The sequence below is a fragment of the Carya illinoinensis genome, chromosome 10, assembly GCF_018687715.1.
Source record: "Carya illinoinensis cultivar Pawnee chromosome 10, C.illinoinensisPawnee_v1, whole genome shotgun sequence".
Classification (NCBI taxonomy): domain Eukaryota; kingdom Viridiplantae; phylum Streptophyta; class Magnoliopsida; order Fagales; family Juglandaceae; genus Carya; species Carya illinoinensis.
In genome coordinates, this window is record NC_056761.1 from 30749261 (window position 1) to 30775462 (window position 26202).

At 37.8% G+C, this 26202-nt stretch overlaps 1 protein-coding gene and 1 long non-coding RNA gene across 2 annotated transcripts; both read right to left on the reverse strand.

The window, feature by feature from the left end:
• Positions 1-9810: 9810 nt before the first annotated feature.
• Positions 9811-16293, reverse strand: LOC122279952. The gene is made up of 3 exons (XR_006229696.1): positions 14696-16293; positions 10018-12246; positions 9811-9919 (listed from the first exon to the last, which is right to left on the reverse strand). It is a non-coding gene; the product is annotated as an uncharacterized LOC122279952 (long non-coding RNA).
• A 1965-nt stretch (positions 16294-18258) lies between these two features.
• Positions 18259-26174, reverse strand: LOC122279951 (isocitrate dehydrogenase [NAD] catalytic subunit 5, mitochondrial-like). The gene is made up of 7 exons (XM_043090868.1): positions 25828-26174; positions 24370-24690; positions 24129-24290; positions 23973-24047; positions 23704-23813; positions 23560-23632; positions 18259-18926 (listed from the first exon to the last, which is right to left on the reverse strand). The coding sequence occupies exons 1-7, from the start codon at positions 26017-26019 to the stop codon at positions 18735-18737; spliced, it is 1125 nt and encodes a 374-aa protein (XP_042946802.1). The 5' UTR covers positions 26020-26174; the 3' UTR covers positions 18259-18734.
• Between the last annotated feature and the right edge of the window lie 28 nt (positions 26175-26202).

Here is a 26202-nt window from a genome sequence, read left to right on the forward strand (position 1 = left end):
TTTGATTTCAAACTCCTTAGCAAGAATCTTCTTTAATCTCTCAATTTCATTGTTGTCATCCCCTGTCAGAATAAAATCATCAACATAAACAATAAGTATAGCTATTTTGCCTCCACTAGTGTGTCTATAGAACATAGTGTGATCAACTTGACCTTGGCAGGAGCTGTGACTCTTTATCACCTTCCCAAAGCATTCAAACCAAGCTCTAGGAGATTGCTTAAGTCCATACAAAGACTTCCTCAATCTGCACACCTTCCCCTTGCCTTCTTTGCCTTCAAATGCTGGTGGTTGATCAATAAAAACTTCCTCCTCTAGGTCTCTATTTAAGAAGGCATTCTTAAGATCTAATTGATACAAGGGTCAATTGGAATGGACTGCTAGGGATAATAATACACGGATTGAGTTCATCTTGGCTACGGGAGCAAAAGTTTCCTGGTAGTCAATTCCATATGTTTGAGTGAACCCCTTTGCCACAAGTCTTGCTCTATACCTCTCTACACTACCATCAGCCTTGAATTTGACTACAAATACCCATTTACAGCCCACAGTCTTCTTCCCTTTTGGTGGATCACCAATTTCCCAAGTGTCATTAGCAATTAGTACATTCATCTCTTCTTGAACAGCCAATCTCCATTTCGGGTGATCCAAGGCTTTCTGAATGGTTATTGGAATAAATAGATGAGAAATATTGGATGTAAAGGCCTTATGGGTATCAGAGAGTCTATGATAGGATATATATTTGGCAATAGGATGTGTGGTGCAGGTTCTAACTCCGTTCCTAAGGGCTATAGGTAAATCTAGATCAGCAGAATTGTCAACAAAAAGAGTTGGAGTGGAAGAGTTACCTGGTGTATTGGAAGGACCAACTTGTAGAGGTGATGATGATTGGCTTTGCTCCGGATTGGAGGAGGGATTTCTATTATTATGACAATCTCTTCTTCTAGTATAAACACGAAGTTCAGATGTCTCTGGTAGTATTTCTCCCCCTAGTTGTGAATCACTTATGCCTTGTATAGGTAGACTCGGATTTCCATTATTTTCACTAGATAAATTTTCTGTTTTCTGACCTCCTAAGGAGTATGGATGTTCATGTCAATGAAAACATTAGGAAAAAGATTAGAAGTTTGCCAAAACTCATCTTCACTCCTTTTTCTCCCCCTGAAGATAGTTATGGCTAAAGTAAGGCTGTTTTTCAAGGAAAAAAACATCCATACTGATGTGAGTTTTCTTTGTAATAGGGTTAAAACATTTGTACCCTCTCTTATTAGGAGCATATCTGAGGAAAACACATTTTTCTGCCCTAGGGTCAAGTTTGGACCAAAGATGGGTTGGTATATGAACAAAAACAGTGCAGCCAAAAACTCTTAGTTGTAAATCTGATGTTACTCAACAAGGAAAAGCTCCTTTAGGCAAGCTAAAGGAGTGATGTATTTCAAAACACGAGTAGGCATCCTATTAATAAGATAACAGGAAGTCAAAATAGCATCACCCCATAAATATTTAGGAACATGCATAGAAAACATTAGGGCACGTGCAACCTCTAATAAATGAAGATTTTTTCGCTCCGCAATACCATTTTATTGTGGGGTGTTACGACAAGTAGATTGATGTTGAACACCTTTTTCTGACAAAAAAGTTCCTAAACATTTGTTGAAGTATTCATTACCATTATCAGTTCTAAGGATACTTATTTGTGTTTGGAACTGATTTTGAACCATATGATAAAAATCCTTGAATAATTTTTCAACTTCAGATTTATCACTCATCAAATACACCCAACACAACCGTGTATGATCGTCAATAAATGTCACAAACTATTTTTTTCCAGATGCAGTGGTGATTTTTGAGGGACCCCAAACATCACTATGAATTAAATAAAAAGGTTTTGAAGCACGATAACCTTTTGATTGATAAGTGTTCCGGTGACTCTTGGATAGATGACAAGTATCACAATGAAGAGAGTTGCAATCAACAATTTTAAATAAGCTGGGAAACAAACGTTTTAGATAGAGAAAACTAGGATGTCCAAGTCTAATATGCCAAAGCATAATTTCTTGTATAGGCATAGAACTAGTACTACTACTACTCAAACCCTGAGCTTGTTTAATGTTGAATAGGGTCTCATCAAAATAATAGAGTCCATCAATCATCCTAGCACTGCCAATCATCCTCCCCAAGAGTTGGTCCTGAAATTCACAATGGGAATCAAAGAATATGACACGACATTTAGAATCCTGTGAGAGTTTACTAACAGACAACAAATTACAAGCAAGTTTAGGAACATGAAGGACAGATTTTAGTTCAATTTTCTCAGAGATTTGGACAGAACCTGTTCCTGCAATAGATGAGAAACTTCCATCTGCAATTCTGACTTTTTTAGTACTAGGATAAGGGTAATAAGATTGAAAAAAATTGTGAAGTACTGGTCATATGGTCAGATGCACCAGAATCAATAATCCATGGTGCAAGAGTTAAGCCACAAGAGTAGGTACTAGGGGTATTACCTGTTTGGGCCAAGGAACCAGTAGGAGGACCGGATGTAGGAGTGGATTTCAGCAATTGAAGAAGATGATCCACCTGCTCAACACTTAGGAAATTAGCCTTTGCTTCATTGGCTCTAGGGGCTATATAGTGGCTGCCAGAGGTTCCAGATTTGCTGCTCTTCCAGTTTGCAAACTTTCCATGGAGTTTCCAGCAACTCTCTCTAGTGTGGCATGGTTTATTGCAATAATCACACCATACCCGAGACTTATCTTCATACCCCCTTTGGTTAGAATAGGACCACTGTGCAGAAATATTGGCAGTGGACAGATTTGTGCTTGTAGCACAATAAGGAGCAGGGTTGGCAGCAACTAATGCAGAGGTCTCCACAGTTTCATCCTCCTTTTTTTTCATTATGACATTCCGACGACAATCTTCTCTTCGCACCTCCGAAAATACCTCTCCAAGTGGAGGTAATGGCTGTCTCCCTAGAATCCTTCCCCTAACTTCATCAAGAATTCATTATTAAGTCCAGCCAAGAATTTAAAAATTTTGGATTCTCCACCATCTTCTCATTATGATTTCAATCATCAGAATTTTTCCATTCATAATCATTAAATAAGTCTAAGTCTTGCCAAAGTCCCTTAAGAACATTGAAATACTTGGTCACACTGCCTTCTCCTTGGTGAGTATTGCTGATTTTCTGCTGCAATTAATATATCTGAAAATAATTTCCAAGGTCAGAATACATCTGATTAACATTTTCCCAGAGCTCCTTTGTAGTCGAATAGCACATGTAGTTGGCACTAATTTCTTCATCCATAGCATTCACAAGCCATGCCATCGCCATGGAATTTTCTGCATCCATACAGCATAGGATGGGTCTGTTTTCTCGGGCTCCTTGGTTTCACCAGTCAAAGTATCCTATCTTCCCTCTCCCTCAAATATACAACCTGACTGCTTGTGACCATCGTAGGAAGTTAACCTCATTCAGTCGTATGTTTGTAATTTGGACACAGTATGGTTCAGAATGGGTAGGTTTTGGTTCTGATTTGTTGTTTGAAGCATCAGCCATGGTAAAAGGCTTGACAGCAACAGAAGAGGGAATAGGGTTTTTACATGAATCAGAAACGGAACTTGCTCTTGATACCATCTAGAATGAGAGAATAATTTGTAGGAATAATTCTCATTAAATTCGTAACATAGGTACAAGGCAGTATAAATAGATTACAGCAGAAGGAAAAGGAAAGAATAAATTAAATGCTAACTTTTACGGAAACTAAATCTCCTAGAATATTCACACATTTACAGCCAATATCTCCTAGAATACAGCAGAGTTGACTAGGCAGATTTTGGAAACTTTCCAACAGTATGGGATTGCGAGGGAGTAGGAAGCTTCAGTAGGTATTTCTCTAGAGTTTCACTTCAATGGAATGGCAACATTTTCCAAGCAGCCCAAGATTGGGAGATTAGTTCTATGACAGAATTTTAACCTACCGTGCTCTTCTGGACCAAGAATCGGAGGTGGAGACCAGACCCTTTGAGCCCATATAAGAAAGAGAAGTCTAGCACCCGCTCATTCTATCAAATCCTCATTATTAAAAAGAACAACCTCTTTCCTTAGAGGAGTATTTGAAGGACTAGGGCGCTTCTTAAAGCACCATTTCCTGTCCGGACAGCTTCATAAGGAAAGCCATGGATAATCTAAGAAAGCATCAGATCATTGTTGTTGATTGATATTGTATGCATAAAAAGAACAATAAAACTGTAGATGGCTCCCATATGCTCCATGTGGTGCATCTGGAAGGAACTTTTTTTCTTATAAGTAAGAAAATTAATTGATCCTCATAATTAGGCAAAGCCCAGGTAGACAGGCAGTATACAAGAGAGAAATACATAATTACAGCCTACGAGCAAGAAGAAAGAAGCATAAAAGTCATTAAAATTAATCCCCTCTAAAACAATGGCCTTAGCCCAAAGTAACAAAGATTGGAAAAATGAGTCTGATCCGCCCCAATGAGCGTTCTCTGTTTTCAAAACATCGTCCATTCCTCTCATTCCATATACACCACATAAGACATAGAGGCACCATCTTCCAAACAACTGCTATTTGATGATTTTTCCGTATTCCATTCCAACAAGCCAAAAGATCCACCACCCTCTTAGGCATCACCCAAGCAATGTCCAGCCTTACAAAGATCTCATCAAACCAATCCATTATCAAAATGCCATACTTCCTCAACTTATCTATGGTCAGAACTTTCCCATGAGAGGCCAGCCAACCAAAAAAAGCAACTTTTAGGAGCACTTTGCTTTTCCAAATGCGCTACCAAGGGAAAGCAGTTGAGTAATGGGTATACACAGCATTATATAAGGATCTAACTGAAAAATTCTTGTTCCTGGGATGAATCCACAGCAGTTTGTCCTTCCCACCACACTCCAAATTTAATGCATACAAGGTGCTGAAAAAAACCAGAAATATCTCCCACTTCCCAATCTTGAACTGCTCTAATGAATGACACATTCCACTGCACCAGGTCGTTTAAAGTGTCCATATATTCAGCAACAGAAGCTTCCTTATGCAATGCAATTCTGAAAAGAGAAGAAACAGTCTCCTTTAAGGCAACATCACTACACCAAATATCAAACCAGAATCTGACTCTAGTTCCACGACCTGCCACAAATCTGAAATTACAAATGAAATCCTCCCAGCCCTTCCTAATAAATTTCCATACTCCAACAAATCTGAACTAAATAATAGGAAGTTTTAAAGATTGCAAGCAGACCGCGAATGAAATTAAAAATTCTTGACACTTTTGTTTCTTCGGGCTTATGCGATACTTTAATGGACTATATGTCCTTGACTCTCTGTATCGGCTTATAATCCTAAATGGGTGTTTCTCTTATATAAGACCTGTGTAGTTAGGCTATGCCTAAGTAAATTTCACAGCTACATAACAAAAAAATGGTGATTCATCCCAAACCAAAAGACAAGCTAGCATGAATGTCAAATAGACATCACATAGATGCAAGGTCACAGAGACCGATAATCACTAATGCCTCACAGACATCAAATAGGCATCACATAGACAAAGTGTTGTCACCAATGTGACACAGGCCTCAAATACCATAAATACGACTGTGAAATAGCAAAGAGCTTACAAGTTAATATAATTAATTTTCATAGTTTATTTCCAAAATGTTATGTAAAGAGATGTTATCATGCAATAAACCTTTTTTTTTTTTTTTTGAAAATTTTATTAACTGACTATGCATCTCACTAGTAACCACAATTCAAGAACTCTCCTTGAATTCCTCAAAAGTATTCAACCAGAGTAGGAAATGAACAAACATTTTATAGTAGATGACACTACTAAACTTACGTTTTGGGAAAGTGCGTCTTCTTTGGGGTTTTTTTGCATCAGTTGGAAGCTTTTTTGGTACTGCAGTTCAGATGATACCTCTCTTGTGCAGCTGCGCTGTGTGTGTATTGTTGCCCCCCTATTCTTGTCTGTGTATTTGTGCTTGTGTTGTCTGTGATCTTGATGTACAATGATGATGAATATCTTGGGTGCGCTTGTGCACTTACGCATGATGCAATTACTACTAATGGATATTTTTTCTGTGTTGCGTTGGAGCTTCTTTGCCGGAACATAGTATTGATCACATTGAATCAAGTGCTCTTGCAAAACTGCACTTAAATTATGTCTGCAAGGAAGCGGAGGTGGATTATATCTACTCCAAATTGGAGAAGATTAAGAAAAGTTTTGCATGTTGTTTGGAGAATGCAGAATGTGTCAAGGGACATTGGGCAAAAATTTCAAAATCAACTATGTCTAACCAACAAGATGTGGTAGAAGGTAAGATGCAAAGGAGCTATAAAAGTCATCCTCTTTCTGATCTATTCGAACCTACCACAGTGGAACAGACACCTGACATGGTGAAGAATGATAGCTCCAATAGCATCAAAGACATCCTAGATAATGTTGATACAAAGATGGAAAAATGTATGCAAAACCAACAAAAAGAATTTCACAAAAAGAAGATGGAAGAAAGGCAAAGTTGGAGGAAGCACACAGGTTAGAGTTGGCCCTTATTCGCATCAAGCATAGTGACATTTTAGTGAGGTTAGATAAGCTTAGGTTATTAGATCATAACTTAAAGGAAAAGATGGATGAACACAATCATCAGATGGAAATACATCTAAAAACACTTGAGGCTTCACAGTTGGCTTCAAGATTTGAAAAGCAGCAAATCAAAGCTAAAGTCTGGTTGGGAAAACCAAAATCAGGGGTCCCAACTGCAATATCAGATAATGCCTCTTGGAGTGACTTGGAGTTGAAGGTGGGCAGAATGCAACCAAGTGATATAGCTGGAATTGATGATGGATCCCACAATGCTGCTCCTAAGAGCATGCCTTCTTTTCAAAACCAGAATGATGGTGGAAGTATGCCAAGTTATCCAGCTGAAGTTCCTGAATTTTCTAATGTTGAAATGATATCTTGTAGTTTTCCCATGGAAGCAGAAAATGTTTCAATAGTATCTGATGCAGAGAATAATGGATCAGAAGTAATGGCCTTAAAATGGGCAACAACTTGTGCTGAGCAGCATAATAAAGTCGGTTCCCGTGATGGTCCCAAAAATGGTGCCCCTGTGCTGGGTTCTTCAGATTTGGAGAGTTCTGTTTGCAATGTTCAGACCATACAATCAGTAGAAGGCCCTTCTGAAGTTCCTCAAACACTAAGTGAAGTGATCATGCGGCATGAATCCATGAAAATGTTACCTAATACTGTGCAACCAAATGGAGTGTGTCCTCAAAAAGATGCTGTGACATTGGACAGCACAGCTGATACTCAGGACAGGCAGCAAGATGGAGAAGTCATGGCTATTTCCAGAGATTCAACTGGTTCGGAGTTTAATGGGACTTGGCATCCTTGGTGCAGACAGATACTTGCCCAGCCCATGGAAGTTCGTTGGCATCACATCAGGTACTTGAATGTTTGTTCAAGTAGTTTCTATTGGGTGGTTTTACTCCATTTTCTAAATAACTTTAGGGATTATCCAACAGATATGTTTGAATGCAAAATTCATTATGAAAGAATACTAGCAGTAAAATAATTGAAAAGCAAGAAAAAGCTCTAGAATTCTTTCCATTTATGAAATACTCCTGTGCTGTTCATGATGATCCATTAGAAGAACAAAAACATATGGATTATTGACGTAATAATGAATTCGTTTGCCTTCCACGGTACATTTAGTTGCTAGAGGAAGCCAATAGAGTCCTGCTGTTTTTTGTGATGCCTCTGGCTGGGATGAAATTTTCTGCTGTATTTTAGTTTGAAGAACTAGTATATAGAGAAACGGACCTAGAATTGTTAGTACTCCTTGTGCCCAAGTACAAATGTCATTGATGAAGGTACACTGTTTTTGAGAATATTTTCCTGTATCAAATATCTTTCTTTTTGGTTTCATTTTTTCACAGTTTTCATATCTCTGTGTATTATTATATGATGCCTGTGACAAAGTTAGGTGTTTGCTATTGAGATTGAGGGAAAGAGAGATACAGATCCACGTACAGGATCGTTTTATAAGCAATGGGTCTGTTTTAAATACATTTGGCCCGTGTATCAACCAAGGGCAAGAAACAGACCGGTCAAGGGGAAATCTGCAAAATCCTTTTGACCAAGTCATAATTTCTGGCAATACCACCATCATTACCGTGCTGTTTTATCATTCTAATCTTGAAAACTAAGTCCTACTGTCTGAGTTTTCACAGCCTATATCGACAAACCCATCCTCCACCGAATTCAATTCACTACTTGCATCCCTGGGGAATCTACAGGATTTGTCCAACCTCTTGCATTCTGCTATTTGCTTGCCACTGCCATCTTCCATATATATACCTGCTGGTAGAAGTGAACATGTTGCAGATAGGAGCAATACACTGCAAATTGAAATGGAAAGAATACTAAAGGATAAGGAACAAGCCTTGGAGAGGCATTAAGATATGTTTCGTCCAAGATGCCTTTGAAAATAATTTTTTTATTCACAATTCCTTTTGGTGCTTATTAGCTCATAGATATTTCCTGTTTAATTAACTAAAGTTTATCATTTTGAGTAGAAATTGCAGCTGAGATATAAATGTGATAAAGAGATTGAAGAGATACGCAAGAAGTATGATTTGTTACTTTAGGATGCTGAGACTTCATTAATGCAAAAGCAGAGGGATCTTGAGACATTTCACGACAAAGTTAATCTAAATAAGGAATTGGCAGATGCTTTGATAGTTAAGAGTCATGGGGCAATTGGGTCAGTATGCATAGAACAAGGTATAAAACTGATCTAGTACAGCATTCAGTAATATCTCTCTCTCTCTCTCTCTCTCTCTCTCTCTCTCTCTCATTTAGATGAATGGTTTTTTGAAGAACTACTGTTTGTTCCAGGCATTTCTGCTGAAATGTCGGATTTAACAAGGGCTGTGTTCCGTCGGAATCGGAATTTCGACTTCCGACTCCGACTTTTGTCGGAGTCGAAATCGAGCTCCGATTCTGATTCCTCTCGGAATCGGAGTTCGATTCCGTTCGGAATTTCGAATTCCGAATTCCGAACGGAATTCCGACTTCCGAAATCTGATTACTGTCGGTAGTCGGATTTCCAATCGGGTCCGGAATTCCGACTTTCGACTTTAATTCCGACTTGTAGTGGTTGATACGTTTTATCTTTTTTTAAATTTATTTTATCCTTATTTCTAAAAAACTCTCACTTTATATATAAATTATTCTTGTTTAGTATTTCTCAATTAAACAAATAGGAATTATTTTATTGAATGGAATTTGAATATGTATTAAGTATTTTCTACTCTATTAATATTTATCTTTTTTGTTTTTGTATGTGATAGTGATGCTAGCTTAGTACTTGAAAGGTGAAACTTTAGTTTTTAATAATTTGAGGTATTTTTGTATAGATTTCATTGTTATTTTCAATTTTCTTGAAATATATAAAAGCTTGAATACGTTAAAGCGTATAATTAATTAATTTTCCTGGTATAACGAGTATTATGGACAATATTTTCAATGCAAAAGGTCAAATATGTTTGAGCACGTTAGACTGCATAATTAATTATTATACATAATTCAGAAAGTCTTAAACAATTAATAATAGGAATAACAGCCTATTTCAAAGTTTGATTAAACAGTCCATAAGAAAAAACATCCTATACACTTTGCAGCATCGTACTTGGTCATTTGAAGTACCTGAAATTAAGATAAAAAAGTATTCAATCAATAAATGTAACCAAATATTGATACAGAAAATTGAACACAGTAAAAGTAAAATTTAATTACCATTAATACCAATAAAGATTAAGTTAATTCTAATATCAACTTATCTTTATCCATACTCCATTTATCGGCAACTATATTGGGGTTCACAATTACATCTGTGAAATGATAAAAAAAATATAAATTAAATAAATTTATGAAATCATAAAAATAATTAAAATAATCAATAATAAAAAAACAAGTAAAATAAGATTACCATCTTCAAACCTATAGCTCTCATCATTAATGTCAATGCTATCTAGTCCAAGGGGTGTATCACTGATCCAGTTCTTTGTGCAAACGAGGGCCTCCACAGTTGACAGTGACAAAGAACTCCGGAAAGCATCCAAGACTCGACCTCCAGTGCTAAACGCCGACTCAGATGCAACCGTTGTAATAAGAATGGCTAGCATATCTCGGGCAATACGGGAAAGGATTGGATACTTGATGGAATTAGCCTTTCACCAAATGCATATCTCAAATGCAGGACTAGGTGCCTCGACTTCTTTCATAAAATACCGTTCAACCTCTGAAGTACACCGTATAATATTCTTCGATGCAACGAGCTGATTATACTAATTCATGATGTCGTAATTCCTACGGCGTCGAGGCAATGTGTCAGTCGGGCTAAAGTCATCAGAGTGAGGTGTCGGAGTCACGTGTGAGGTACCCCGCTGAAGATGAAGGCTGTCCACTATTTTTTTGTAGTGGTTGTACAAGTCATCGAGATCAGTTTTCAGCGCTGTAATAAACGATGCAACCTTCATTGCCCCGAGGACGGAATTTGCCTAATATTCTATCACGGCCAACTTGATTTGGGGGTCAAGGATCACAGCCACAAAGTAATTTATTTATCTTCTCAATTTGCCCCCAAGATTTATTATATTTGGACAACATCCTCTGAGCCATACCAGATAACAATCCATTAGGGTTATCACAACCATCTTCCAAGTGGTGGTGTAGTGTCGAGATCTGACTGAACCACAAGTTTGCAGTCGTGTATGCGGATCCAGATATTTTCATTGTAATATAATAAAAAATCTGCAAAAATGTAATAAAGAATCCTACACTCGTCCAATCATGTGTGTCCGGCGAACCGAACCCCTTTCCTGCAGGCTCCAGCAAAACATACTTAAGACCCCCATCTTCCACCTCCATCCGCTCAAACACTTTTTGGTACTTCTGTGCCACATCCAACATCATGTATGTATAGTTCCATCGAGTGAGAACGTCCAAGCACAGCGTCCGAGAATGTTTTATCCCAAGTTCTTCTATTGTCCTGAATTTTTTCAGCCTTTGCGGGGAAGCCCTCACATACCGCACAATGTTGCGGACTTTTGTAATGGAATCGTCAACCTCTTTTAACCCCTCAGTCACAATCAGGTTGATTATGTGAGCATAACAACGAATATGGATAAACTCATGGTCCCGGATGACATCATCTCTCACTCTCGTATTCCGCTTGATCCATTCAATTGCAGTAGCATTAGCACTGGCATTGTCAACTGTAATGCATAAAACCTTCTGAATTCCCCAATCTTTCAAGCAATCATCCATCGCTGCCCCAATTGATGCACCCTTATGATCATTTATTTCTTTGAATCCAATAATTCATTTTTTTAAAGTCCATGAACTGTCAATGTAGTGTGTTGTAATACACATGTAGGAAACATTCTGTATAGACGTCCATGTGTCAGTCGTAAATGAGACTCTCTGGCCGGTCGTCACAAACATTTGTCTCATCTCAGCCTTCTCTTTTAAATGCCTTTTCATACAATCTCGCATCACTGTATACCGTGACGGCAATGGAAATCGTGGCTCAATAAGCTTGATAAACTTTCGGAACCCTCTTTTCTCAACTGTAGTAAAAGGCATCTCATCTTTAATGATCATCTCGGCAAGCGCATCTCTCAACATCTTCTCACTGTATTGAGGGATGACCATTTTCTTGGATTGCGTACCATCAGTCGTAGTAGAAGTTTCATAACTTAGCGTTGTCTGATCTCGGGCCGTCAATCCTTTCGCTATCTTATACCTCTGGCAACTATTTAGATGTGATATCAAACCAGCAGTGCCTTGTTTCTTTGAATGACATGCAACTTCTATGCCACAATGGTTGCAAGCTGCGTGCGGTTCTGAGGGATCACCGTCAACCTTTGTGAAATGTTTCCACGTCGTCCACGACTTTTTTTTATTTGATCGTGGACGTGGTGGTCTGGCCCTCGCGGATGAAGGTGGTGGTACATCCAGCTCATCCCCAATACCCATCTCCTCCTCATCATTAAATGTATCCTCATCTTCTATGTTTACCGGGAGTGGGAATCGACTACTTGCACATGAAGTTTGTGTTCTGGAAGTGGGTCTGGATCTCGGTGCTGGGGACAGAATTGTGGCATCCTGATCTTGTTCTGGGGTCCCATATGGTTCTTCCTCCATAGCTTGAAATCTGAGACATTTAGTTCCAAAAATGTCGAAGTTTATTAAATAAAATCAAGAATCAATATTATAAGAAAGAGTAAAAACAAATTCAATGGTATAGATGAAGATCAATATGCATGGAAATTGCTATTGCACTGAAGCACATGCATGATTTAATTACAAAAAGAGTAAAATTAAAGTAACTTGCTTTTCCAAATATGAATTAAAATGCATTTATAGGAAAGCTATATTAAGTACGAGTACTGCTCTAACATATTAAGCTGCCACCAGCTAGGCATGTCACAAAATAACTAATAACATATTGATCAGTGAACTTTTCACATATTCATATGCTTTGATTCTGATCTCTTAATTGTTTTAATTAATTTCCTAGTAAGGAAAATGATATACAGCTAAAATAGGATTGAAATTAGAGCAGTACTCGTAATTTCCCCAGGTGATCATGCCTAAAAACATGATGATGAAGCCTCACACACGCATACACCCACACACACACACCTCTTCCCGCATCCAGAAAAAGAAAACCTCACTAGCAAGCCTACAACTGTGACAATGAAGAAAAGCCTAAAGGAAAGGTTCAAATCATATATATGGGATTATGCTTTAAAAAGATTAGTCAAGTTTACACCTGAAGATTTTTCAGAATCGTTAAAAATGCAAGGAGTGCTTTTAACTCCAATACAATATTTATGATAATTAACCTGTTCCCCACTCATATATATACCTACGTACGTACTTTAATGAGATGCCTAATCAGCTGCTTTTATCAGACTCTTAAAATGAGATACTTTACTTGTTTGATGCTGGCACTCGTTGTAAACTATACAAATTTTGTACAAGAAAAAATAGATATAAATGCTTATATATCTATATATATATATATATATATAGCTTAGTTATCCAGCAAGGAAAATGAAGGTAAGAAGTTAGAAACAATGAAGTTAAGTGCAAAAAAGCATCCAATTATTTGAACTTATTGTCCTTTTTCTTTTTTTGAACTGTATAGATACATGCATCAGAAAAGAAAATTGTACTTACCCTTCTAAATACCAGGCTAAACTTCATCAAATTAGCACCCTTTAAACCATTCTAGCTATTTCCTAGCCGACATGTTGCATTCGAACCAGTTGAGCTTTTAGATTAATTATAATATTCAACAAAATGGTCGAAGCAGGTACCTCGAACATGAAGATAAAAATATAGTTGATTGAAACTTTGAAAAGAGGAAAGCATGCACTTAGATCAACTAAGTGGTCTTTTTGGTCTTATGTGCAATATCCTTGTGGAGAGAATAAGAACCAGACAACAATAAACTACAGTCGTAGCTCCTTATTAAACTACAACAGCATTTAGTATATATATATATATATAAAAGAGTATCAAGATGCAGTTCTAAAGCAAAAGCAAAAGTGTGTCTGTTCTCATTAACGTTTGATTATGTCTGTGACTTTTCTTTGATATCCAACAAAGCTTACAATTCTCATCTCAGCAAAAATAGATATCTATCTTCTGAGGCAAAAGATAAATGAGAGAGAGAGAGAGAGCAATAAAGCAAAAGCTGCCTCAAGAACCCTTTTATTCTTCAAAAAATGATGGACGTGGGTTTGCGTTTCTAAGATAAGATGCCATGCAAAAGTAAAAGGAACGCAGTTCGCGTTAGTCCATCGCCCTCAGCTTTTAGAAGTGTATGCATTTTGGTACAGCATGAGACTCTAATACCAGTTCACTTTAGAAAAGATGAAGTTCTATATATTTATGTATATATATATATTGTGAGAGAACTTCTGGTTTTCTTCAAAATTTTGTGAGAGAACTTCTGCATAACCTTCTCTTAGTAGAGAATATCACACTTGAAAATTAAAGCCTTATCCAAGACTATTATTAATTCATACTTATTATTTTTAGTCTTAATTAGAGAATGTAGCTTCGGGTAAGGGTAACTAATATATTGGTAGTTGATCTGAGTCAACAACATTGGATTCAGCCTCTATGTTTATTTTCCTTTGAAGGGGCTTTCTTCTGATCTGTGAAAATATTCATAACTAAATGAACACGCTACTTTACCAAGCTTAAAGTATGGATATGGCCGAAGAACCCCAATGACGAATGCCCAGTTGTGCCCTTACACTAATTAAAAGTAATGGGAAGGGAGGAGAAATCTGCATTCAAGCAACCCATAAACAACATAGAAGAACATTAAAATACAATATGTCAATAACTCATACAAGTAAAATACAATCGTGTTACTGACTTTCTTTGTGACATTTCCACAAACACGTAGGCCGTAGCCTTCAAAGTCCATCCAACTAACACACAATGGTTGAAAAAGACCATCATCCTCCTCAATACATTCACGGCCAACGTAGAAAACAGAACATTCACGGCCAATTTCCAATTATCAAATAAATAATATCAAATCTTTTAAGCAAATACACGAAGGAAAAATTTAAATTTACCGATTGTATTATCTTGGTTGCAATTTGGCACTGCGGCGACGACAACCTCTGCCAATTTACGGCGGACTATGGTCGATAGTCGATGGGGGGCTGTGGTGTCATCGGTGAGATGAGTCTGAGCTAAGTGCTGAGCAGCTGAGGACAGTGTGTCGGAGCGAGGCTGCGTGAGGGGAGAATTATGGCTAAATGGTCAACCGGTCGAGGACTCGAGTGAGGAACAGACCTCTAAATTGCTTATGGCCATTTAGCCGTGATTCAAAGTTCAAACGGTGTCGTTCTCTTTAAATGGAACGACGCCGTTCCAATTAACAGGTAGACAAAAACCAGATGCAAAACGGCGTGGGTTTTTTTTTTAAAAAAAGTCAGAATCGGAATCGGAATTCGGAACCTACGGTTTACCGATTCCGATTCCGACTTCCGTTATGGAGTCGGAACTGCTCCGATTCCGACTCCGACTTCTGAACCCTCCGATTCCGTCGAAGTCGGAATCGGAGCAGAAGTCAGCCGGAATCGAACACTTCGGAATTTTGCACACCCCTAGATTTAACCCTACTAATTCTGGACACGAAGATACCAAATGGGCTATATCAAACTGGCATGTCCAGTAACTCCTGTGGTATTGAAATGTCTTCCTAGTTATATCGAAAATCTCTTATCTTGGGATTCTTGGAAGAGTTGATGTTGTAGGGTTATTATTTAGTATAATATTTTCTAAATTTTCTCTTGACTCAATCACCGTATGGATGAAGCTAAATTACAATATCGCTGTCATGTTTGGATTTAGTTAGCAATTTGTGTATTAAAAGAGCAACTAGTTAGATGGTTAGAACCCAACACTTGCGAAGTCCACTAATGATCCACGAAAAATCCAAGAGAAGCTTGGTGAAGTCTGTGGGAACAAAGGTGGGAGCGGCATTCCAGTCTGTTTCCAAGTGCATGTACATCTTATGTCGTGATCCTTATTTTCTTGTTTTGTTGTGCTTCATATTTTGTGGGTTTATTCCCCTTTTGTCGTGTTTTATTTGCTACGAGTTTAAATTCAGATTCTGATATCAAATCATGATTTACATTACTGTTAATTGAAGCATGCCCCATAAATTTAGACCCATCCATCTTGACATAGATCAGATTTTGCTATGAGATTACATTCATTGAGCTATAGGTTTGACTGGAACTCATAGATGACAGATTAGATTAGAAAGGAACGTTACCCCCTAATCCCCCCTCAGAGGATTAGACAACAGAAACTACTGAACTAGCTTTCAGCTCATTCATTTATGTCGATTATCAATAGAACTCGAACTAAACCTCCTAGTGATGTTGAAAAAGACAACGAATTGGAATATGGTAAGTGATGATCGAGATCACCGATTCGTTCTCCTAGTTTTAAAAAGCAACATCAACATCTGACTAACAGCTATGTTATGGGGCTGTAGCGGATTTTACCATTGCCCGGTAAGGTCTAAGGGCTTGTTTGGACGCTTAAAGTATCTTAGAATTCAATGAATAATAGTAATATAGTTTTGAATTAAAATATTTTATTGGGTTTTGAGAAAGAACAAAAAAATTGAAAAAAAATATTATAAATTAAAAAAAAAATTGAATATAATTTTTTAATATAATTTTTGTTTTAAAGCTTGAAAAGGTTGTATTAATTTTTGTGTTTTGTTTTGAAGTTTGTAAAATTGGCTTTTGTGTTTGAATAATGAATAGGTCATTATTAGATGAAAAAATTGAAAAATTGAAATTGAAAACTGTTTTGTGTTTGAGAATGAAATTTTGAGAAATTATGAGAATTTCATGTCTCATCTGTGTCCAATAAGTCTACCTTAATGCATTTCAAGTAACTGGAATATTGCACAAACATGCACTCCCACGAAACTTACGCAGGTCCAAAAATTTTGAACGGCTGCAATGCATTTGTATGCAAGCAGTTCATGCTTGCATATTTGCATGCACACTGAAATATGAAACACAAGTGCTCTCAATGCCGCATAGCTTACTAAATTTCTTTGTCTTGCAGCAGCATTATCTAGTTTCACGAATGAGTGGATTCAGCTATTAAGTTAGCAATCACTTCAGATGACTGCCCCAAGACAACAACGTTCAGCAAGCCTTGAAATCAATGTACCACCTGTAGCCCCACCAGCCGTGGTTGACCGAACATCAGCAGTTCTCTCTACCACTCTTGGTACACCACATTCTAGCTTCATGATCCAATACCCACGGAACCTTCAAAATGGGATCGAGTTACGTGCCCCTGCCCCACACCTTCGAGCTGTCTCAACCACACGCAGTGGGACGCCAAATGAATCACCCAGAAATCCTCTTGCAATGTCAGTTAAGCTGTCTCGCAGCATCAAGGCACCCCCAGAAGTGTAGCAGAACCCATCAGCTAGAAATTGCGGGTAAGTTTGCCGGCGACTCCATGGTTATCAAGGTATAAGATTTCCCAACTTGAGGTCTCAAGTAGATGAGAAAGACAGCCCTACAATGTTTATTACTGCTGTATAAATCTTTCGGACAACATTAAATATTGTGGACTATCTTTTCTCACTAGTCCCTCAAGTTGAGGGAATCTTGATACTGTTATTGATGACACCTTTGGTGGACAGTGACAAATCAAGTTACTACCTTTGTAGGATTTTAGTTCGACTTTTTGGACGAACTGTCCGCTGCTGCTCGCAAAGACGGTAACTGATTTGCTCGCACATTTCACGTGCGGCAACTGACAGTAGACATCTGTATCATTTGTCATTTTGGGATGTCAATGCACTGACAATGGGGCATTGTAAACAGTCACGTAGTAACTTTTTGGAGACAAATCTGAGTGGCAGTGTTTTGGTTTTTTGTGTTTTATAATTTTATTTGGGTCCTGCTTTCGTTTAACTATACAGATGCTTAAATGGGTCCTGCTGATAATTTGTACCAATTAATATTACCGATCTCTAGTTTTTATATCTAAAAACAAAAACGAAAATGGTCTGAGTTACTCTCCCAGAACCAATAACCCCAAACTTTGTGCCCGTGCATATGGTGTTGACTTCTTCTGAAGGCAAGCCAAGAACGGGTAAAGCTACAAGGAGAGCTTTCTTCTGCATAACCTCGTTTGCTTCAACCCAAACCAAGCTCAGCCGGTGGCTTCGTCCCAAATCAAACCCAGCACCTTCTCATTTATATTAATCATTTTAAATGTATAATTGGATGAAATTGTTTTTTTTCAGTTTTAAAAGTGGTGTAACATATCAAGCATTGATTGGGGTTGTAAAGTACATAAATTCAGGCTCATCAGGAGGGAGAGAGAGAAGGGAGGGTCGAGGGGTGCTGCAAAACATAGAAGAAAGAGGAAAATAAAGAACAACCTCGAACGAGTAACGCCAAGAATTAATCAAGTATCACGGAAAAATGCCACTCATATTTTATTTTGCCTTCCGACATTAACGTAATCCGACAAAACTTACTGCTCTGACAATTCCAATGTTAAAATGCATGTACAAAGTATAAAAGGGGAGTGGATTGAAACAATACTTCAAACTAAGGAACAGTCGTATGAAACCAGAACATTGCAAATATACTTTTAAATTAATAGCAGTTGTTAGTGAAATTAAATACCACTGTGGAAGCTTAGGAAAAAAGAACACAAAAAGTACCACTCTGAATGCATCATACATCAGAAGCCTATCCAAGAGGCTGGGAATAGAGAGAGGTTAACACCACACCAAGATCCTTTTATTTCTTGTATTCACAAAGAATACCAAAACCACAGGGAGAACAGCATGAGTCTATGCCTATTCTGCAAAATAACAGTCATGATGATTTATACTGGAACCAGATCATATTCTGTCCATCAACGCCCCTCTAAATGCTATAACTGTAATTTCTTGTCGACCAGATTAACTTCAAAGCATCAAGCTGATGTGGTCTTTATTCCCTCTGGAAAAGATCTAGTAAGGTTCCGAATATGGCTCCATTAAAAACATCACGACATAGAATAGCCTTCAACTTTATGCAAAACTCAAATCCTATATTGAAACATTCTTCAAAGATGATCACAAATTGCCTTTGTAAAATCAGTTGTAGATGAATGGCCACCGAGGTCAGCAGTTCGGTACTTGCCCTCTGCAATTGTGTTAAGGATGGCATCGTGGATCTGATCAGCTTTGTCATGGAGGTTCAGATGGTGCAGCATTGTGACGGCACTCAGAAGCAAAGCAGTTGGATTCGCCAAATTCTACATAAATTCAACAGTAACAAATATAATTAAGTTGCATATATTTTCCTTCATGAGAAGTATACCTAAAGAAACAAGGAGTTACAAGTGCAGAAGCACAAGGAATGTTATCAGGGAGGAAGAAAAATAAGGGAGAGGAACAAAAAATAACCAATTAAAAAAATTTCAGCAAGTTGCAATAATCTATAATCCTCCACTAAAACAATCCTTCCCTTGACATTCAGTCATTAATTACTGACCAATGCAGCTATGCACACTTCTAAGAAAAGCCATGGTGAAAACACTCCACAGATCTTGTCTGTAAGACGAACTACAAAATACAATACGGAGCTTGTCTAAAAGACTAACTAGTGATGCAACACCAATATCATACTAGTCTCCACATAGCTGATGGCTTTGAATAGAAATGAAAACAGTTTTCAAGTGTTTGGAACGGTTATCATTTCAAGTGTTGGAATAGAAGAAGATAACTATGAAAATCCCCATCAAAATAATTTTCTCTCGGTAGAATAAGTGCATGTTTGGGATTGCGGTGAGAAATATAGCTTATAGCTTTAGACGTAACTTATAGCTTAAGTAATAAATTCTACTATTAAAAAGTTATTTACTGTTTGGTAACCATATGTTTAAAGCACTTTCAAACATACTACATTTATTTGGAAACAAATTAAAAAAGTGTTTTCTGAGGTAAAAATGACGATCATTCAATTTTTAAAAAATTATGACCATATCCATAAAAGTTTTGAAAGTTGTAATTATCTAAAAGTTGTATAAAGTATTTGCCCGTTAACAGTCTTATTAAAATTGAAACTACATTCCAGATTATCTGGAAAAGTATGTTTGAGAAAAAGCATCAAAATGATGTTTTTCCTCAAATGTACTTTTGAGCTTATTTGAGATTAAAAATTATTTTAATATGTAACACCTAATAACCTAATTTTTCTATTAAAGAGCTTTTAAGGTTATTTAAACACTTTTTAAGACTCCTAACGCAACCCCAAACAAGTCCTAAGCATAAAAAAAAGACTACCCAGGATCAAACAACAGTGGTTGTCTTACTGCTTCCAAGGATCCCCAAGCTTCATAACAGCTAGAAAGTTAAAAGCGCAGAAAAATTATCTGAAGGGATGGAATTAACAAGTTTTTGGAAATGTGGTTCAGCAAAGGTGCTCTCTCTTGGAGGAGATACAAGGTCTTGACGGTGAGGAGGAGGTAAGAACTCTCTTTGAATCCGAGAGAACTCGCAAGAGTCGTGTACTCACAGAACTTGAAAGAGCAACATTGATTGGAGGAGATCTTTTGGAGACAAAAATCAAGGGCACTATATGGCTAAAGGAGGGAGATAAGTGCACGAAGTTCTTCCATTGGGTGGGTAATTCGCATAGGTGGAACAATGCAATTGAGACATTGATGGTAGACGGACTAATTTCCTTGAACAAGTTAGCCATCAAGAACCACATCGTATAGTATAAGAGGGTGTTCCAAGAGTTTCATGCTAACAAAAGGTTTGAAAAACAGTCTCACCGCTACTTTCTTAGCCCTCATTCCTAAAAAGATGGGGTCGTGGATGCTTGAGATGACCACTCCATTAGCCTTGTGAATGGGGTGCACAAGATCCTATCTAAAGTTCTAGCAAAGAGAACGGTGATGGAGTTAATTTCAATGCCTCAAAACGCATTTGCCAAAGGTAGACAAATTCTTGATTCAATATTAATTGCAAATGAATGTTTGGACGGACAACTCAAATCTATTGAACATGGGTTGCTTTGAAAAATAGACATGGAGAAAGCTTATGATAATGTTAACTGAAACTTCTTGCTTTATATACTTGCAATAAGTGGTTTTGGGGAGAAATTATGTGCTTGGGTAGTGTGTTGTATTTCTACAATTCGCTTTTCTATCTTGGTGAATGGTTCTCCTGTGGTTTGAGACAAGGGAATCCACTCTCTCCACTACTTTTCATTATCTGTCATGAAAGCTCTCAGCATCTGATATCGGGGCTTGTGGAAGGTGGTTTTCTCCATGGCTTCTCGGTGGGGAATGGCGATTACAACTCTATTGATATTTCTCATTTGCTTTTTGTCGATGATGGTGTCATCTTCTGTGAAACAAATCATGGGCCCATTCAATCTTTGAGGACACTTCTTCTTTGTTTTGAATTGTCTCCGGTTTGAGAGTGAATCTTTAAAAATCTAAATTGGTGCCGGTGGGGGTTGTCCTTAATGCAGTGAATCTAGCTTGCCGCCTCTTGGGATGTAAGTTATCTTCTCTACCCATGAAATATCTTGGCCTATGAATGGTGCGTCCTTCAAATAAGAGGGGATTTAGAATGCTGTGATTAAAAAGGTGGAGCGTAGATAGGCTACTTGGAAGAGGTTATATTTGTCTACAGGGGCAAGCTTCCTCTAATCAAAAGTACCCTTTCAAGCCTACCCAACTATTTCCTGTCCTTCTCCCCTCCCTATAAAGGTTGCCAATTGAATTAAGAAGCTACAACAGGATTTCTTGTAGAGTGGGAAGGGGAACAAGTTGAATTTTTATTTTTATTTTTATTTTTTTATAAGCAAAATATTATATATATTAATAGGAGTAACCAAGTACATTGAATGTATATAGGAAAACACCTAGCCCATATTAGAGAGCCCCTAATGACCCAAAAAACCTGTGAAAAACAACCCAAAATACACCAAGCCCGACCCCAACCCCTTGTTTCCCGTAGAACTAAAACTCTACCCAAAAACCCAACCTCAACCTCTTGTTTCCCATCTTCACAATGCCCTCCCTTTAGACTTCCCTCTAGTTGAGCTACCACCCTTAGCGTCGTAGTTGATTGCCCAAGAACGAGTTGAAATTTCATTTAGTGAACTGGTCAATTGTTTGAACACCAATATCTGGGGGTGGATTTGGGATCTGTAAGTTGATGAGGTTCAACCAAACTCTTTTGGGTACATGGTTGTGGAAGTACCAACAAGAAAGTGGGGCCCTATACAAGACAATTATAGCTTCAAAGTTCGGGGAAGTATGGGGAGAATGGTGTTCGAATGAGGTATGCGGTCCATATGGGATGGGTTTGTGGAAACATGTTAGAAAAGAATGGGAGATTTTTCTAAAACATGCACGTATTGAGGAGGGTGAGGGTTCTCAAGTCAAATGATGTAGTGAACAAAGACTCAAAGACACATTCCCTACCAATTCTGAGCGAAGGATGCCTTAATAGCTGATATTTTGGTCTTCACTAGTGGCTCCCCTTAGTGGAAGATTTCTTCAGGGTAGCATGGGATTGAGAGTTGGAGGTTATCACCGAATTCTTGCTTTGTTGTATTCCGTAAGAGCGACCGAGGGAACCAAAGACAAGATCAGCTGGAGCCCCTCCAAGAAAGGTAGATTCACAATCAGATCATTCTACCAAGTCCTAACTAGTCACAGCATGAACACTTTTCCATAGAATATATGGAAGACAAAAGCTCCCCTAAAAGCAGCTTTTTTGTTCGGACAGCCTCCTTAGGCAAGATTCTTACTATAGACAAAGGAAACGTCATGTAATGGTGTTACATTGGTGTTGCATGTGTAAGAAGAATGGGGAATCAATAGATCACCTACTTCTACATTGTGAAGTGGCCAAGACCATACAGTATAATTTTGTTTTTTTTGGTGGGACTTGGAATATCATTGGTCATGCCTTGTAGGCTGTTGGATTGTCTAACAAGTTGTGAGTCCTCCAAGGCAATCCCAAGCAGCAACTATTTGGAAGGTGGCCCCTATATGTATGTGTTGGTGTATTTGGCGGGAGAGAAATGATAGAAGCTTTGAGTATCACGAGAGGACCATGCATGAGCATAAAGTTTTCTTTTTTAAAGCCTTGTTCTTATGGGCGGGGGTTAATGGGCTAAGTGTCCATGAATTTCTATTTTCGGTTGTAAACTCTAGCTAGGTACTTCTCCGGTATACATCATGTGTACTTAGGCTATTCCTTCTTTTCTTATGAATAAAACTTCTAGATTACCTATAAAAAAGAGTAAGCATCAAAGAGAATATTTTAACCCCACTTTTTGAATCCCTTAGTAGCCCCTTTTAAGTTCTGTAGTCCCAAACAAATCCTGAAAGTCTGGTTATCTTGAAGGTGTTACAAATCTACCATCTTTTTTTCCCCTTTCTTCAAAAGCAATTCTACAATCTCTTCTTGACCAAATAATGCTTTTTTTTTTTTTTTTTTTTTGCAGTAATAATTTATTTCATTGATATAAGATAGGCATAGCCCAGGTACACTGGAGGTATACACGTGAATACACCAAATAATGCTTATAATAGCCACATACATAGTAGAGTTTTTTTCCTCTTATTTCTTTAAGTTGGTGAATAATATGAGTATCAAAGTCCCACGAAACTAAATATGTTGGTGTTGGTAATACGGGATCAACTCAATCAGCATGATGACTTAAACCTAAAGGGGGAAAGTCCCTTCTTTGGATCAGCCATAGAAAATTATTTAGTTATTCATGCTAACCCTTTAGGTTTAGGAAATGATAGATTAAAAAAAAAAAAAAACCGACATATAAATGGATATACATGATTACACACCATAGAACTAGGAAAATACAAGGTTTATACTTATACATTCACTTTGAGGGCTAACCTTTCCAGCAATATCAGGTGCTGAACCATGAACAGCTTCAGCTAGGGCAATGCCTCCCTCACCAATATTGAGGCTGCAAGTCAAGTCATGACATCAGATGATCTAGTTGCTTATTATTGGACATGTCTATAGGTACGCACAAACCTTGGTGTCAAGCCCAAACCCCCAATCAACCCAGCACAAAGGTCACTGATAATGTCACCATATAGGTTAGGCATCACCAATACATCAAAAAGTGCTGGATTCTTCACAAGCTGCACATGGAAAAACTAGATATAAGTGTAAAACCTTGCATAAAAAAAATCTCAAGAACATGCAGTTTCACAGCATGTCTTAAAATGATTTTATTTACTAGCATAGGGCTGCACACACATAAATTTCAATAACACTTGTAGAGGAAATCATATTGATACCATCATACAGCAATTGTCAATGACAACTTCCTCATATATAATTTCAGGGTACTTCTCTGCAACCTCACGACAACACTGAAAGTGAAGACAACTGATGTTAACATGATGCTAGGGTAAACAACCAAATCTCTAATCTATGCATCCACTAGCACAGACCTTTAGAAAGAGACCATCAGTTTTCTGCATAATGTTGGCTTTGTGTATTGCTGACACTCTCTCTCTTCCATGGATCTTCGCATAGTGAAAAGCATATTCAGCCACCCTCAAACTGGCCTGTCGAGTAATGATCTTGAGGCTTTCAACCACACCTCTGACGACCTGAGCATAAAAAAGGCGAACAAGTTCATATTCGTGCACATCCAATATTGCCTATCCGCCTATATCAAAATACACTTACTTGATGTTCAAGTCCACTGTACTCCCCTTCTGTGTTTTCACGGATAGTGATCAGATTTACATCATCATATCGTGTTTTATAGCCAGGGAGACTGTAGCAAGGCCGTACATTGGCATATAAATTAAGTTCTTTCCTTAGAGTAAGATTCAAAGAACGATGACCCTTTCCAATTGGAGTGGCCATCGGCCCTTTCAAGCCTACCCTATTCTGCCGAACAGATTCTAAACTTTCCCATGTTAGAAAACTTTGGGTTCTAGGATCTATCTGGTCCCCAACATAGTGTTCTTCCCATTCAATAGGAACATCAGCAGCTTTAAATACCTGCTTAGCTTGAATAATGAGATTAGTGCGAACATGGCTATATTAGATAGTGATAAAGGCATCATCAGTAAAAATATTGGCAAGTTAAAATCATGGGGACTCAAACATTATGATTGTTTACAGATTTAGAAAATTAGTACATGCTAAAACAGCAATCAACCCCAAATTTCCATATCTAATATAACGTGTCCAATTTTGGGATAGAGTAGCAATTCATAAGAAGTAAAAAGATACAGACCATGCTGTCAATTACAGAACACAAAGCAATACAAAAGAAAAGGTACAAACTTTAAAAGAGAAAAGGCTCGCTCAATAAAATACAATAACTGGAAAATCCCTTGCAATTAAATTATTCATGACGATGGATTTAGATGTCTTTCCTGATTTTTCTTATTTTAAAAAAATATATGGTCATATGAATCCGCACAAAGAAGCCTAATGAAAGAATATCACACGTAAGAAGCCAACCAAAAGAAAACACAAAGATTTAAAAGAAAAGATTGGCATTTTCAGGATCTTTAATATGCCCAGCAATCTCATGACTCATGAGCATGGAAGGCATATTCTCATCAGCAATACGAGATACTTTTGTGTCTTCAACCCCCATTCCCAGGCTAAGTTACTCCAGCCACAGATACTAATCGCCATGAAAATTTGCACCCAAACACATTAATTTCCTCAGCTTCCCCTCGTTATTACAGGGCTTTGAATTAGTACAAATTATTCAACAGTCCACAAAGGACTAAATTTGTGCATATGCTCAAAAAGGTTGATATCACAGAAAAACATCCAAGTTGATCCTAATGGACCTTTATACTTGCAAACTCTTAGGGTCCAGACCGGACTCAAAACAGTTAACAACGACATTAAGGGTTTAGCAAGTAAACCAAAAAAAAAAAAAGGAAACAGAATATAAGTCAAAGATATTACAAAATGTCTAATGCAATGAAAGTGAGAAAGAATACCAAAATCTCCGTTCTCCAAATAAAAAATTCCTGATGAGAAAGTTGCCTCTAAAAGCAGCTAAATTCGGGTTCAAAATCGTGCGTTGTACATATAAGTATATTATTTATTAAAATGTTATTTCAACTTTGATAGAATCGATTGGATATCGTAGAAAGAGAGAGAGAAACGGACCTGTTTGACAGATTGGGCGATCTCCGGGCCAATACCATCCCCAGGGAAGAGAGTGGCTCGGATCGACGTGGGCACGGACGAGAAGGCCCTGGACATAAACGGTGGATTAGCATTTGGGGTTATGGCGAAGGAGAGGATCTGGCTCGACCGGTTTCTGAGGACGCGTCGAAGGAGCTTGGAAGCCATGATCATTGAATCACGGCCACAACGGAGAGAGAGAGAGAGAGAAGGGAGAGAGTAGCAAGATGCTTCAAGACAGACAAAAATAAAACTAGGTTATAATATTCGTTCGCACCGTTGAAAGTTCTTGAGCTGAGTTCGTGTGCCAATCACAATAGTCAACCGGGAAAAGCTCGACGGGTAAAAAATCATTGT